Source organism: Dromaius novaehollandiae, chromosome 3 (assembly GCF_036370855.1).
Source record: "Dromaius novaehollandiae isolate bDroNov1 chromosome 3, bDroNov1.hap1, whole genome shotgun sequence".
Classification (NCBI taxonomy): Eukaryota; Metazoa; Chordata; class Aves; order Casuariiformes; family Dromaiidae; genus Dromaius; species Dromaius novaehollandiae.
This window is the reverse complement of record NC_088100.1, coordinates 111,641,741-111,657,255: the sequence shown is the minus strand read 5'-3', so window position 1 is coordinate 111,657,255 and position 15,515 is coordinate 111,641,741. Positions and strand designations below refer to the sequence as shown.

Genomic DNA, 15,515 nt, shown 5'->3' with positions numbered 1-15,515 from the left:
GGGGAAAAGCAGCTCCCTTCGCCCCACCGGCTGCACCATGCAGTTCATCCCTGGAGGAAGAAACTCCTTGCCCTGATCTCTTGCCCAAAGGAAGTTATGCGCCAGGGAAGGGACCCCGGTCCACCTCCCACCCCTCTCCTGTGCATCGCTGGTGGCCAAAAGTTCATGTTCCCCCAGGGAACAGCCCCATCTTTCCTGGGTGTTCTGCTGTCCTGGAGGGGAAAGAGCAGAAGAGGGACATTATTTCCACCTCCCAGGGGCTGGCAGGAATTTTGCTAAATAATAATAATAATAATAATAATAATAATAATATCTTTACAAGTGGGTGAAGAGCTGTAATGGATGCGGAAAGGGGGAGCCAGGAGCGGGGGCCGTCGCTGTCCCGGGGCAGGGAGATGAGGAAAAGGAGGAGGAGGAGGAGGAGGAGGAGGCGGCGGCGGCGGCGGCGGCTCCGTCCATCATGCGGCGGGTGCGGGCACGGAGCAGGGCGCCTCCCCGGCCGGCTGCACACGTCGCCATTCCGCACGGCCCCAGCCCCGGCCCCGGCCCCGGCCCATTCATCCGCGCGCCGCACCCCGGGGCCGCCCCGTCCCGCCGCGGCGCGGCGCGGCGCTTCCCCACGGCGGCTCCGCGCGTCCCCGCCGCTTCGCCCCCCGCCTAGAGCCAGATGCAAACGTGGCCAGGGAAAAGAGGGAAGAAAAAAAAAAAAGGCAAACACCAAAATTGGGAGAGGACTTTTTTTTTTTTAAGGACAAATTAAAAAACAAAAGGAGAGAAAAACCCGCCGCTTCGGGCGGGCGCCTCGGCGCGGGGGTGCGCGGCTCCCCGGCCCCAGTGACAGCCGCCGCCGACTCGCAGGGCCCCGTCCGCAGAGGGGGGTCCCCACGGAGCGCCGGGGGCCCGCGGAGGCGGGCGCGGAACCCCCCGGCGGAGACGGCGCGGCCCCGCGACACCCCGCCACCGCCACCCCGCTGCCCCGGCCCTGCCGCCCCGGCCCGGCCCCGCCGCCGCCGCGGTGCCCGACCGAGGACCCACCTCGCCGCCGCGGCCGTGTGGAGTCGTGGCACTTTCTGCCGTTCGCTGGCCGGGGAGGCCCCACCGCTCCCCGGCGCCGCCCTGGTTGGCGCCGGCGCCGCCACTCAGCCCCGCGGCGGCCCAGTGAGCGCGGCGGGGCGGGACGGGGGGCGATGACGGGGCGGGACCGGCCGCGGCATTGTGGGGCGCGTAGTCCCCGCGGCCGCGCCGGGGGGTCCCGGCGTGACGGCAGCGCCGTCGCCGCCCCCCGCGCCCCCCGCAGTGGCGGGGTCCCGCGAAAGCGCCCCCCGGGGTGGCCCCCGGCCCTCCTCCGCTGAGTCCCTGCATGGCAGCATCTCCTGTCGAGCCGCCGGGACCGTCGGATGCCTGTCTCGACTCTTGGCCTTGGACCTTTCTGCACGAGTTTAACAGCTAGTGCAGTGACATTTGCAGGCTCATCGGGGGTGCAGCATCAATTAATTCACATCTATCAAGCACAGCCCCGTGCTAAATATCCACCCTCAGCCCCTCCTTGCAGAGCGCTTGCACCCTTCATGGCTCTCCCTTATTCTTCTGGGAAGCTTTGGGGTGGAGATTTAGAGGATAGGACCTCGCTTCGGTACAGTTCTGTATCAGAAGCTTTGGAAATTTCAAGGGGTTTTGGGAAGTTTCAGCTTTGGAAAGTTCAGTTTGCTGGGCCCCTCTTGGCTTAACCTGTGGCCCCTGCCTGGTTTTGGCAAACTGGAGGTCTTGGGATGACCCTCCAGGCGGTGGGATCAACCCCGGTCAAGATCAGCACCAGCTCTGGGAGGGGAGAAGTGATCCTGCTCTCTCCCAAAGCCGGCTCTGGGCCCAGCATGGTTGCATTGCCATTCTGAAGTGTCTCTTGAGGGTCCTCAAAATCTCCCCCAGCCCAAACCAGCAAGACTCATTTGAAACGCAGCTACTGACAGCCCAGGCAAGGACTGAACACACAGGCTGGGAAAGGAGCAGTGGTCAGCCTGAGATAAAACAGCACAGGATGCCAGTGTCACTTTGCCTTTTTCCACCACCTCAAAGACTCACTCAGGAGTAAGGCTGGATTTAGCTCCTGCGCTGAATTAGTACAGAGGCAAGCACACTTCTAAGAGTCTAATTCCAAGTCAGAAATAAAGGATCATAAGTCATTACTGCGTATACACAGCCTGCACTGAGCTGGGGAAATCTTGCAGACCTTTGCCCGTGTTATATTTGTTGAGAAGAAGGAAGCCTTAATTGCCAGGGAACTGCTGGACTCGGCATTAGACTCTTTCTTACATTGCATTAGCACAACCCAGCAGCTCTGTCTTGCTCCAGCAAGCCAGCCTGCACAAGGCTCCTGCAGTATAACTGGGGAGCTGGTACTACCTATTGTCCTTGGTAATAGTGTCAATACAAGATAACCTGCCCCTAAGACATAGCTATCTCCTATGTGAGGACAAGAACATGTCTATGAATGGATGGGAAACCTGAGGAGTTTCCATACAAGGAATGTAAATACTGGCCAACACGCTGGACCCATCTCAAGAGCTGGGAGTGGGAGTCACAAAAGAGACCAAACCCTAAAGGCCAGGGCCCCAAACCCAGCAGCAGTCTTTCCCAGGACTATGAAGGGCACAGGACACATAACTGCACAAATCTAGGCAGGGACTGGACTCCTCCTACACCCTGCAGAGTCTGATCCATGATCCACCAGTCCATGCATCCCAGGGTGGGGACAAAGCTATGCCCGGAGCTGCCCGTGATGCCCAGTGCCATCCAGCGTGGTGGCTGTGCCCTGGACCCATGCCCTCTGCATGCCTCCTGGCCTGACAGTGACCTCCCATGGGAGAAGAGGAGAAATCTGAGATGTATTACATGGGTGCCTATTTGCACCAGAGGGAGACAAGTTATCTGGAAATTATTTAGACACCTCAGTACCTTAGAAATGAAAAAAAGGAGCCACATTCAGGTGGGAAGAGATCGGCTATTAGGCTGAACTGTCAGAGAAGAGCCAGAGCACTCTTGGGAAATGCTATACCCTGCCTGTCTGTGTCATAAGCACATAAGAGCCATCCTGGGTCTGACCAAAGGCCCATCTCCCCAGCATTCTGCCTCCAAAACAAACCAGCCAGCCAGCCAGGACCCATAAGCCAGTGACTAACAAAAAGTGCTAGAACAGAGATTTGCTGCCTGCTCTGTAATACAGAGGTTGCATTAGCTACACTCTTCACCCCAAAACATGCAAAAACTCCGGGCTCAAGTGGGAATGTGTCTCTCACATCTCCACATCTTCTACCACACACAAAGCCATCTCCCCCCTTTTCCCATACAGCCCTGGCCGTGCTGTGGTGTGCATCATGGCTTTTGCAGTTGCTAGGTGCTGAATCTAGAGTAAGAAGCTCATTTGCTATAAAAGTGGCTGGGAGGGAATGATAATTTGGCATCACAGGGTAGGCTGTCAGGATCTTCCACTCTCCTGCAATCTCTCTCCTTGCAGCCTGCTGTTGGGGCTTGGCATCATGGAAGCAGAAAGGCTGGGTCCCAGGGAAAGTTCAGCATTTCAGTAGAATGAAATTTCAGGCAGTTCTCGAGAGAGGCAGATGAAAATGTTGCATTTTATTGCCTCTCCCAGGGTGGCAACAAGGGTTGCACTTGGAGGCATCCCTGCATTTACATCAGCTGCCATGGCATCTTCATCCCTTGCACAGAAAACAAGCCACACTATTGAAGCAGGATGGGGAAGAGCAGCAGGTCTCGTTTGCAGCCTGGTACATCTTGACACAACAGCAAAGAGAATAAGTGACTGTTTCATACAAACAGATGTGATGAAAGAAGAGAAAAAATACGCTAATGGAGAAACGTTTCAGCTAATTATGATAATGTGGCGTCTGCAGAGGGTCCTGAAATAAGCACAAATGCTTCTATTCTCAGCACTCATGAGAACTTGGGGACTTTTGTAGTTCTTCCACATACTGCAGACAAACTGGCTGGCGAGGCAGAGCAGGACTATCCCTCATAGAAAAGACCGGGACAGGCAAGGTGGCTGTAAGCAGAGAGCGATCTAGTGTTCAGCTCTTCAGGCAAAGACACAACAGTTTGGGATCCAATCCTGCTCCAATCTTCCCAGGATCACCAACTGGTTAAACCCTCCAAGGATCTTGCCCAAACTGAAACACTCAGAAACCCACTCCAGCTTGCAGCAAGCGGGGCCTGAGCAGAAACACCAGGTCTCAACAGCAGTGATATACAAAGCCCCATCAGAGACGCAGCTCCTCACTCCTCCAGCTGCAGCGAGTGTGGAGCAGGTCAGCTGGGCACCCTGCCTGCCCCTTCTCAGCCTTGCCAGACCGAGAGCATCTCGGCACCTGAGCGATTTGATCTCATGCCTGCTGCATGTGGGGCATGTGGGGCTGGGCTCTTGGAGCTCTCTCAGTGATGCTTTTGTAGGTTGTGTTGAGTACTTCATTATTCACTGGAGCAGGGACTGGCATGCACTATGCAGCTAAGTGCCCTGAGCACTGGGAGATGGGCTTGTTCTTACTCTCTCTGGCCGAATGACTAGTTGAGTGTTTGCTTCAGCATGGAAGAGCAACGAGGAGAGTGCAATGCACAATTGCGTTGGTAAATGGATGGCATAGGTTCAAACCTAAGCCAGATAAACCTAGTGGGATTTGAACCTGGGTCTCCTGTCCCATAATGGCATGAGGACAGCACCCCGTTTCTTCCCAGGTTGTGTTTTGGATCCAAAATGCGGGGAAGGAAAGGAGTCCTCTCGCCCTGAAGTCAGGTCATACTGAGGCAAAGAGGCTGCAGGTCCTGCATCTCTCCCTGGCATTTCCAATTGGCTGTTTTAGGGTGTTCAGGGCACATGACTTGATTGGTCCATAGGTGGGTGTTTAGCTCTCCCAGCTGTATGGGGGCTGGGATGCTACTCCATGGCCATACTGCAGTCTGGGTCCTAAACCCAATTTGGCTCTGTGTACCTCTGTGCTCAGACCTTTTCTTCCAAAATCCACTCCATTTTTAAACCCCAGGATCATCAGAATGTCTCTTGTCAAGCTTGTCTTCTAGATGGTGGCAATTCCTACCTGAAGGCAAAAAAAATCGAGCTGTGCTCGGTGAGAAGCTGGGCAATTTCACTGCCTGCCTCCCCTTGGCACTAACAGATCCTCCCTCTGGCCCTTCTCACATCTCCCCACTTGCTGGAGAGGTGTGTGGACTGTCCTCTTCCTCAAAAGGTGCTGCCCAGTGGAGGGGCATCTGAAGCCCTTGCTCACCCTCTGCTCACTGCTATCTATATGGTTCGAAACTGATTCACCTCACAGCAGCATTCCTCCCAGTGTCCGTGGTCCTTGATTTAACTGGCATCATCATCCATAATGGAGCTGAACCAGCCCCCTCTTTCCTGGATCCTTTCCCTGCTTTATAAGACATCAAGCCAGTACCATGGTCCAGTTTCCTTTTGATTCTTGTACTGCACTGCTGATCCAGGCCGCTGGGTCCGAGAGTATCAGCTTAATTTGCTTTCACCCTGTGTTGAAGTTTTTCCTAACTGCTGCATTTTTCCACCAGGACCAAAACAGAAATTTTGCCCAGGAAGAAATCTACCCTATGTCATTCATGCTTGATCTGTAGCAATTATCAGTCCCAAGAGCTTGGTGAGTTATGAAAAGTGATATTCGTGGCTAATGAAGATAGCCGGCTATAATACAAAGTGCAAGAACAGTAAGGGCCTGAGGAAGAACAGAAATCCTAGTGCTTCAGGGCTTAGATCAACAGGTGCTCAGGAAAAACTGTACCCGGAGAGCTAAGGATTGTGCCAGGCAGCAGTAAGTCTTAGGAGCCCTGGTCAGAGGTTAAGGAGCCCTTGTTTTAGGTGGGGTAGAGAAGTAGGTTATGGGAATATGTCTTCCCTGCATGCTTATGTGCAAAGAGCACCTTTAAATAACCAAACCGAAGGGCCTTGGAGGATGATTTGAGTGCAGGGGTCTGTCCACTGGTGATCAAAGCAGGGCTGGGTATGAATAGTGCTGGGGGGGGGGACCTCAACATGTCACGCAACCCAACCCCTGCCCAGAAACAGCATCCAGCCAAATCCGGCCTTGCCAGAGGTCTGTGTACCCTGTTCTTAAAACATCCAAAGTGCTGGCAGTTATCCATCATCATCCTCCCCACTAGAAAGTTTCTCTTTGGTTTGATTTGAAAATCCCTCGCTCCAGCTCAAGATTTTTCATTCCTAGTTATTTTTGCATCCACAAGTCTTTGGCTGTTGGTGAAGAAGCTGTTGTTTGGCCCTGGAACAGCTCCAAATCTCTCCACTAGATGTATTAGTTATCCTAAATTCATAACCATCACTGGGATATTTTTAGCTCTGCTCAGCAGTTGTCAAACAAATCCCACCGCAAAGCAGGAGGATGGTCTGCAGGCCTCTCAGAGGGCCCCTCCAGACCTACTTCTGAAGCTCCAGACCAAATGGTGCAGGAAGGACCATGAAATCCTACTTGGGAATGAGCTGGGACCATGACCATGCCCAATGCGATCCACATCCAGGCTGTGGCTCAACATGCAGACAACAGGCACTGCTTGTATTTTGTTATGGGAGGACTGCCCAGGCCTTGGTAGTGCATTTCAATCCTGAGGTCTTGGGGAGGTCTGGACATGTCTGTCATTCTTGTTCCCAGAGTGGCACACTTACAGGTACAGAAATGTGCCTCAAAATTTGGTAGGAACAAGAGCAGAAGTGTCCTTTGCTCAGGATTTGACTGCTGCCTGTACGATAAACATGATGCTGCTTCATTTATGAGCTGGGCTGATCCTCCAAGTGGCCTCACATCCACAGTTCATCCCTTTGGAGGTGCTGGAAGCAGCCTCCCCTTTTATAAAAGCAGGAATTGGTACATCTGGCCTCCCCTCTGCTCTCTGGCCGTCCCTCCCAGCCCACGTGCTTTGACAAATGCCTGCTAGTCTGGATTTAATAAGCAGCAGCTTTGCTCCAGCAATGGAAACTCAAAGTGGATGTTGCAGCTAAGCACAACATGGGACTGCAGTGCAACCACAGAGAAGTTACAGCAATAACTTCTGGATTATGGTCATATCACTCCTTGCATATGTTTCTCCGGTGGCATGGCCAAGGTTTCGATTAGAAAATGCACCATGTCACAGTGGAGCTAAGAAACTCATTGCATCTGCTTCTGGAGCAAGATACACTACTGCTTGCCCCTTTTTTGATCTGCCTCTAACCTCCTGGTGCTCCTAGGCCAGGACTGTGCACCTGAGCAGCCCAGGAGAATGGTCTTCATACTGTGTGTCTGATTACCCAAACACAAGCATTCAGCACCATTCCCTTGCATCCAGGCTGCCCACATGGGCTTGGGAAATATGACCTGAATATGAAACATGAAACAGGACCTTAGTGGGCTGGCAGCCAGAGACCAGGTGGGCCAGCCTAGTCCCCAGGGTGGCACAAAACACCCATGTCTAAGCAGCTCAATAGAGCCCTGGGTGTCTTTAAAATATCCCTTTTCTGGGAGCAGGGATGCACTCATAGTATTCACACCTGAGATTCCTATTTCACTGCCCTGTAAAATATTCACAACCAAATGAGTGCAAGGGCTAGAGCTTGCAGACACATCTTTTGCCAAACCGCCCATTCGCTTTCGTAGGAAAGGGAGAAAGCACAGAGAGCTGAAGGCCCAGGGAAGTGGGTGAAAGCTCAGGTGGGCTTCAGGCATTCCCTCCTAGTTATGAGACAAGTGGTGACCTCACAGGGCAAGCTGATGTCACTGAAGGACTTTTCTAGCATGGCAAGGCTTCTCCATCCTGGCCTCCAGAGCCCCTGGTCTGTGAGATGCCCCAAAGCTGGTGGTGTGGGAGGACTGGTCACCAGCACTAACTGTGGAGTCCTGTGGTGGGAGGGGTGAGGTCCCATCGGGAGGTCCACATGGCTCCTGGTAGTCTCTGCCATTCAACAGCTGTGCACTCCCTACTATGCTACCAGCTTCCACGCAGCTGGTAGTGACTTAGCCAAGAAATGCACCCACCCAGCCTGCCTCTCCAGTGTAAAAAAACACAGTTTCACTGCTGCTGAACACAGGCATTATATTTGTCTAGGACAGAGCCACCCCAGAGACAAGGCTGGGTTTTGGTGGAAATCAGGATCCTCAGGTGGTGCCCAGTTTTGGGACGTATGGTAGGTTGGGGGCAAGTGCTGGTATGCCACATGTAAACTTCAGATGTGGTGCCACAGTCATTGGCAGTAAAGTTCTGCTACTTGCAAATCATGTTTGGAGCTAGACATGAACCTAAGTTCTTTACCTTAGTGAAAGGAGTGACAGTTACATAGGAAGACGATTATTTATGGTCACCTGGAGTGTAATGCAGGACCTGGGGACTGCCATGTTTCTTCTAAGACAGAGAAGGGGTGGAATATCTCATGAGTGGAGTCGGCAGACCATGAGGACAAGCAATCAATTAAGCAAACAATTCAGCAATCCCAAGGGCAAGGTCGTGCAGTTAGGGATACTATGAACGGGGAATCCCTCCGCAGGAGTTGACTGAAGGAGAGGAGGATTTGAGTGTGCTCAGATGGGGGTATTCAAGGCACAAGAAAGACAACTGCAATTCCAGAATCCTAGAAATTCCACAGGATTTTTGATGGCATTGTACTAGGACCTCTCCTGGATTGTGGATGCAATTCTGGCTGTTCATGTTCAAAAGAGGAAGCAAATCCATTCAGGACCAGGGGCTGGGAAGGGCACAGAGGCCAACAGGGAATGGAGAACCCAAGTTATGAAGGGAGGCAAGAGTTTAACTATTCAGGTTACCAAAATGAAGGCCAAGAAGGAACAGGATGGGAAACATGCTAGGAAGAGCAAAGGGTGAAGTGAGCTAAGAGGTTGTGCTGGCAGATAAACAAGTCGGTACAAAAATCACAGATTTTCAGCTGCCAAGACAAGGCACCCAGAAGAGTCTTCCCATGGGAAGTGTGAGCACAAAACCCCAAATTCCAGCAGTGGTGGAGCAAGTGGGTTTATGAAAGGGATGCCACAGTGCACTTGTCGCTGATAGAGGCGTCATAGGCTGTGTAACTCCAGAGGTTCCTGGCCAACCCTGTGCTCTTGAAACTACAGATATACTAACAACTGCACCTAATCCTGACGTGCAGTGCTGTTGGCTTTAGGTTATTCTTTGCCTCACATTTCCAGCCACTCCAGCCTACAGAAATGGCAAGCAGAAGCCAAAAGTTTAAAGACTTTGTCTCTGAGCCCATGGGAAATAAGACTGTTACAGAAGTAGACGGCATTGATGAGAACCTTGGATCTAAACTAGCTGCAGAAGGTTTTGACAAGGTAACCTCTTTCTTTCCTTCCCAACCACTGCCTGCTTTACCCACTGACCTCATCAAGAACATTACATTCTTGTGGCATCCTTTCTTCTCCCCTTTTGGCCATAGAAGGGCTCCCACTGTGGAATTCCCCCTGAAATCTGGTGGCCAATTGCTCCAGACTGTTTGAAGGCATGATGACATGCGCCACAAGAGCAAGGTCAAATATCAGCATGGCTCAGCCATTCCTATATCCGTCGTTAGATGTGTTAAGCAAAATATACTTCAACTTTTTCTGAGTTTTCAGAATTTACTTAAACAAACATCTTCTCAGAGGGAGGGTTGTGAAACTGCAGCAGCACTTCTCATGGCTCAGTTAGCAGTGAATGAGCATTAACCCACCAATTTTTGTCCCCTGGACATGTCCTCTGAGGATGAGGCTTGACACCAATGAGACCCACCAATCTGGAGTCTTCCAGTAGCTTCAGTTTCCTGGCTGCATGCATGATCAGTCTGGCTCTTCAAGAAGTTCCTGCTCTCCATGGCACTCAGAAATCCCTGATTAACCAAGAAGAGCAAGAAGGAGGTTTTTGTGCATCCTTCTTTCTCCTGTCTCCACTCCCATGGTAGTGCCATGAGACCTGTGAGCAGATGTAGCCCCATAGCTACTCCCTTCCTTTCCTCAAGAGATTAGGGGAAACCTGGCCCCTAAGGTGTGGGTCTGGCAGCCTGTGAGAGAGACATCAAGTAGGCAGCAAAAGTATGAGCCATTCCAGCTATATTTTCTCACAGACATTTGCTCACAAACCCAGAGCCATGACTTTTGGAGAGGCTCATGTGATTTGCAAGTGAGCGGGATGTCTCTTGCAATGGCATTTGTGGACCAGTAAATGCTCTTCTGCTTCCCTTTCCAGGCGTACATCCTGCTAGGCCATTTCCTCCTCCTGAAAAAGGATGCTTTGATTTTCCAGCAGTGGTTGAAAGGTACTTTCGGTGCCAGTTCAAGGCAGGCTCTGCAGTGTGCCACTTGCCTAACAGAATGGTGTTACACCATCCTGTAAAGTATCAGCTCACCAGATGGGCTCACCATGGTCTTCTCTGGCCTTAAATAAAGTCTCTCCTGAACTAACAGCATGACTCAAGCGACTTATTTCATGCAGCCATAGATCTGCATGCATCAGCCAAGGGGATAGAAATGTTGAGGTTTCAAAAACAGTGAAGATTGTGTGGGAAATACTTCTCATTTTCCCCTACAAAAAAACACTAAATATTCTGGGGAAAATGGCAATATCTGCAGTAGCTACTTCCTTGCAAAAAGTTAAACTTTAACTTAGCATGTCACAATACCTCTGGGTATATTTAGGAAACAAAGAAACATATTGCCTTTACTCTTGAACAATAGCAGCCACAGCAAACACAGAACATTTTTCACTGTGTATCCACTAGATAGAGTTTTGCTGTGGATGTATCTTTAATCTGGGGGCAAGTGAGCTTTTTTAAAAAGCAACAACCCTGGTGACTTGTGAACCAAAAGGACAGGGACTACTGCAGAAATAATATGTACACAGACCTAACGAGATGATGCTCATATCTCTGGAGAATAGGACTGGGAAACAAACATGCCATCCCTCTGCATATCCATTAGGATGTGACTAGCAAGGCATAGGCTAAAAGACTGACAGAATCTGGAGAGAGAAATTGCAATTACTTAATGCCCAACATTTTGAAACAAACTATCTTCATTTGGAATTCAAACATTAGAGAAAGGACTTTTGATGGTGTGATACAGTAGTAAAATTGTTTTTAACACAACTGTTTTCTTGGCACTCTGGAAGCTTTTCACGTTATGTTTTTTTTTCATTTTCTCCCAGATTTTTGCACTGTTTCAGTTCAGAGCAATGCAAAGGGGGAGGAAAGCAGAAACAGGTCAGCTGCTAACAGAGGGATTTGATAGATGGGCTCTGGCTGATCTCACCAGGGTGGCTTGAGATATCCAGAGCTGTGCACCTCTGCCTATGCCAGAAATGGCAGTTCCCTCTGCAGTGATGGCAGAGGAAACTATGCATCTTTGTCCCAGCTGCTCCCAGTCTCAGTCCAGCAGATGCCATGGTCCTAGCAGCCTCACATCACAGTCTAAGCATATTTGAAATCTTTAACATACCTATCGCAGGCATCAGAGAACTGCAGGGCTGTAGGAGAAGCACCCTGGAGTCCCATCGCCCAGTGTCTCAGCAGCCCTTCCCGGCTCCTCCACTGGAGACTTGCACTGAAGTGGCTCATGAGCCCCAGGTCACTCAGGAAAGGCAGCTGGTAGACAGAGCAGAGCTGGATCCCACTGGAACTGAAAGCTGATGGGCCTGCTTGGTGTCTCCATGAACAATATAGGCCCTACATAAACATCAAGCCTGATCTTCACTCCATGCCAGGAATCCTCATATTCCAACTGTGCCTGAGAAAAAGACCATCAACAGCTGCATCCAGCCCAAAAGCACCTTTTCCTGTTAAAAAAAATCTTCATTTCATGTGTCCTTATTGCATGGCAGAAGGGCTCTCTGCTGTTGAACATGGTTCCCTCTGGGCAACTTGGCAATGAAAAACCCAAGCAAGACTTGGAAAAACTCATCAGGGACCTTGGCTTGATTTGTGACTGCTCATCCCTGCATCCTTCCAAAAAGGAGAAATGCCAAGCAGGGCACAAGCTGCTTTCTCCTGTCCTCTGGCATGATACCTGTCCCTCCTCAGGAGCAGTCATCGAACCTTGTGAGGATGTCACAGGCAGTGGAGTGCTGGCCCTGGTACCTTCATGTCTCATCTAGGACTCCAAGCCCCTGCAGCTACGAAGAACATTCACCCCAGAGGCTACAGACAGAGTCCCCAGGGAAGAGGGCTCTGATTTATTGTGGTCAGTACCATGTTTCAGCCCAGCACATCATCGATGTCACTTCAGCAGCGAGGACATAAGCTAGGTGCCATGATGCTACAGCAATTGGGACACTATATTACTGTGCCAGGGCAGGCTCATAACAGGAAAAGCCAGCCTAAAGGCAAGACCAGGAACATGAGCTAATTTGGGAATACAATGGTTATAGCAATCAAAACACCTTGCAGAGGAGAGGGGAAGGAAATTACCTAATCTTTCACCAGGCAGTGTGATGTCCCAGTGCCCAGTAGTTAAAACTTTGTGTTAATTGGCAATAAATTAAATGAAGTGCAATTCCCCAAGTGAAGACTGTTTTGACTGTGACAGAGGGATACTCAGGAAATGTAGAAGTGTTAAAAAAAATTGATCTGTGGATCAGCAGTGGGGGATGATGGGAAGTCAGGGATACCTGTGTTGGAAGCAACACCAGGGGACCAGGGCAGGCAGGTCTCCCAAGAGTCGTCTCCTCCAGCGCAGGACACAAGTGCTCCATCAGGCCCCACAGCACAGGGTGGGCAGTGGCCAGACTCCTCTTCATCTAGGATGCCTTGGTCCAGGATGCTTTAGACATCCTGGGATCTTCCACATTAAGATAGAAATATATTTATGTTTCTTTAAAATAGACACACCTAGGAATCACTATTTACCCAGCGAAGCAGAATGTCCATAAAGGGAGCACTCTGAACATAGCACCTCTGCAATGGGGCTAATGAACCAGATCCGGAGATGAAGTAATGGGTGAGGCTCTGGGATGGCCCAGTGCCTGGCACAGGATGTCTGGGGATGCAGTCTCAGGGGAAGAAGCCTTTACCATTCCCAGGATTTTCTCCTAGGGTCTTTTTGCTGAATAAAAAGAAAGAATAGGAAGAGAAGAAGAAGGAGAAGGAGAGGGAGAAGGAGGAGCAGGAGCAGGAGAAGGAGAAATGGAAAGGGAAGGGAAGCAGGTAGGCATTAGAGAAAGGGAAAGAAAACAAAAAAGAAAGAGAAAAATACATTTTAAGCACTTCTTCCTTCCCAAAAATATAGCAAGGAACCTCAGGCTGTGAGGGGGGTTAAATCTGGGTGTGAGGTGGCATCAAATAACACCAGCCTAATTCCTGACAGTGAATTACTCTCCTTAGGGCAGTGCCTCATACCTGCACACTGTTGTCCAAGAACACACTGTGCTAGCTGCCTTTCAGCCTTAAAACAACATTTTGTGCTCAGCAGTCTCTAATCAGAGTAGGGATTTTTATATTAGCAAATGAAAAAAAAAGGCCTCTCTGAAGAAGTATACAACTACACCCAGATCCCAGGCTTACATTTCAGCCCAGTGACAGGATTGAACGAACTTGTGGTTAAGCAGTGGGAAGTGACCAGCATAGAAGCCATCAGTGCTGCACTTGAGATATATGAGCAAAGCCCCCAAACCCCTTATTTTTCTGAACTCCTTCAGCATTTGAAATCCCAGCTCTCCAGCACCAAGCCGTGAGCAACTATCAGTGCATGGCTTTAAAAATGCAGCCAAAACTTCAGAAGTTTGGGGCTAGGGCAGGGGGAGTTTTGGGGGCCTGCAGCAGGGAGTCTTTGGAGAAATTCAAAATCCAGTTTCAGGTTCACCAGAAGTGCCTTGTTTGCTCCCCGGCCCTGAGACAACACAGTCCCAGTATTACATTAACACATCAGCCCATAGCGGGGCAGTTTTGTGGTGGCTCCTTGGGCCAGCCCTTCAATAGAGATATTGAACTCTGGAAGGGGGAAGATATCCCAAAATTTTGTTGTATCTCACCAAGTGGAGCTCCAAGAGATGCTTGTATACCACCTCTTCTCTTGAATGCAAAATCCCTTGTACCCTGCTGTTTGCCTGTTCGCATTTGAAGTTCTCCAGATATTTGTATGGCACCTAAAACACTAGTGACTTCAGTATAGACCAATGCTTCAATGCTATCACCTTACCCTTCAAGCGTGCTGAAATGAAAACTGCTCCAGAGGGCAAGGCATGTTCCCCAGCCCGTCACGCTCTTTAGCTCTGCTCTCCCAGAGTGGCTGAGAGCTTCTGAAAGCTGGTGCTTGCCATTCAGCTTAAAAGAGGACTTTTGGCCAGCAATCGCCTTGGCAAAAGGGAGCATTTTTTGATATTTGATGAGAGCCTTATAAATAAAACCAGACTGAAAACAGATTGAATCAGAGAAAGCTGGGGAATAAGGTCATCTTGACATGTGTCAGTTTGAAGCACTCTGACACAACCCAACCAAGCCTCCCAATGCATGGGCAATGGTCTTTTAGGTGTTCACACCTCCCTGGGAACCAAACACTAATCATGTAATAAAGGCAAACAGTGCTGCCTGGCGAAGCTGGTACATCCAGCTGCACACAGTTGTGGGGGGCAAAGACAGCTGAGCAAGCACAAATGGAAAACCCTTTTGCAGCATGGATGTTACTTTCCCACGCAGAGGGGATGGCTGTGACTGATGGACACAAAAGGCCTCTGCCTTTCGGATACCTGCAGCCCTGCTTTCTAGGCTCACTTGTGGTGGCAGTTTTGGGGCATCATGGAGGAGGAAGAGCTGTCTGAATTTGCTGAGCCAAATCCTTTGTGCAGAATAAGCACGGATCCATCCCAGCCAGCAGAAGTGGTTCCTATTCCCACTGCCAGAGGCTGTGATTCTCTTAAAATTAATTAATCTCTTCATGCAGCATAATTAATCTGTTTAAATCACTTGTAAAGAATAACATGCTCTAAACCCCAAACACTAAGATATGACATAAATGCCAAGATTATCTTAAAAAAGCCCCACTGAATGACTTAGAATAGTAAATTTGAGGTCTTTCTGACTTGTCGTCACATGCTTAAAACTTAATGGAGAGAAGAGGGTCACACTTGCTAGACTTTTTTTCCCCAACCATCAGGTTAGAAACCGATACGCATACTCTCTGATAGAGCTGTGATTTCACATGTTGACATGAGGCTGGGGAAGAGGATTTCAAGCACAACTTCAAAGCGTCAGAAGCCCATGCTAAAACTGCAGGAGCTCTCACCACTCTGGCAAGAGACGACTGGCCTAGTGTTCACCCGGAGCAAAGTGGGCATATTCACCACTGGAAAACTGCAGTTTGTTGCTGGGTATATATTTGTATATATATGCAAGCTGTACTTCGACTCTATGTACACAAGTGAAATATTTACCTTTAGAGCGACATGTAAAGCTTGCTTGCATATCTACCTCCGCTCCTAATTGTATACTAACTCATCAACCTTTGAAATGCAAATTACCAGTT

At 50.0% G+C, this 15,515-nt stretch overlaps 2 protein-coding genes across 4 annotated transcripts in view; one reads left to right on the top strand and one right to left on the bottom strand.

The window, feature by feature from the left end:
* The window catches only part of RRBP1 (ribosome binding protein 1), a 29,433-nt gene extending 28,260 nt beyond the window's left edge, over window positions 1-1,173 (bottom strand). For 2 of the 3 annotated variants that reach the window (XM_064509810.1, XM_064509813.1), the window contains exon 1: window positions 1,036-1,173. The gene's annotated coding sequence lies outside the window, so the exon portion shown is untranslated. The remainder of the gene's footprint in view (window positions 1-1,035) is intronic. The other variant, XM_064509811.1, reaches the window with a different exon arrangement.
* Window positions 1,174-9,236: 8,063 nt separating this feature from the next.
* Window positions 9,237-10,474, top strand: BANF2 (BANF family member 2). The gene is made up of 2 exons (XM_064510185.1): window positions 9,237-9,521; window positions 10,252-10,474. Exons 1-2 carry the CDS (start codon window positions 9,237-9,239, stop codon window positions 10,396-10,398), a joined length of 432 nt encoding a protein of 143 aa, XP_064366255.1. The 3' UTR covers window positions 10,399-10,474.
* Window positions 10,475-15,515: the final 5,041 nt, after the last annotated feature.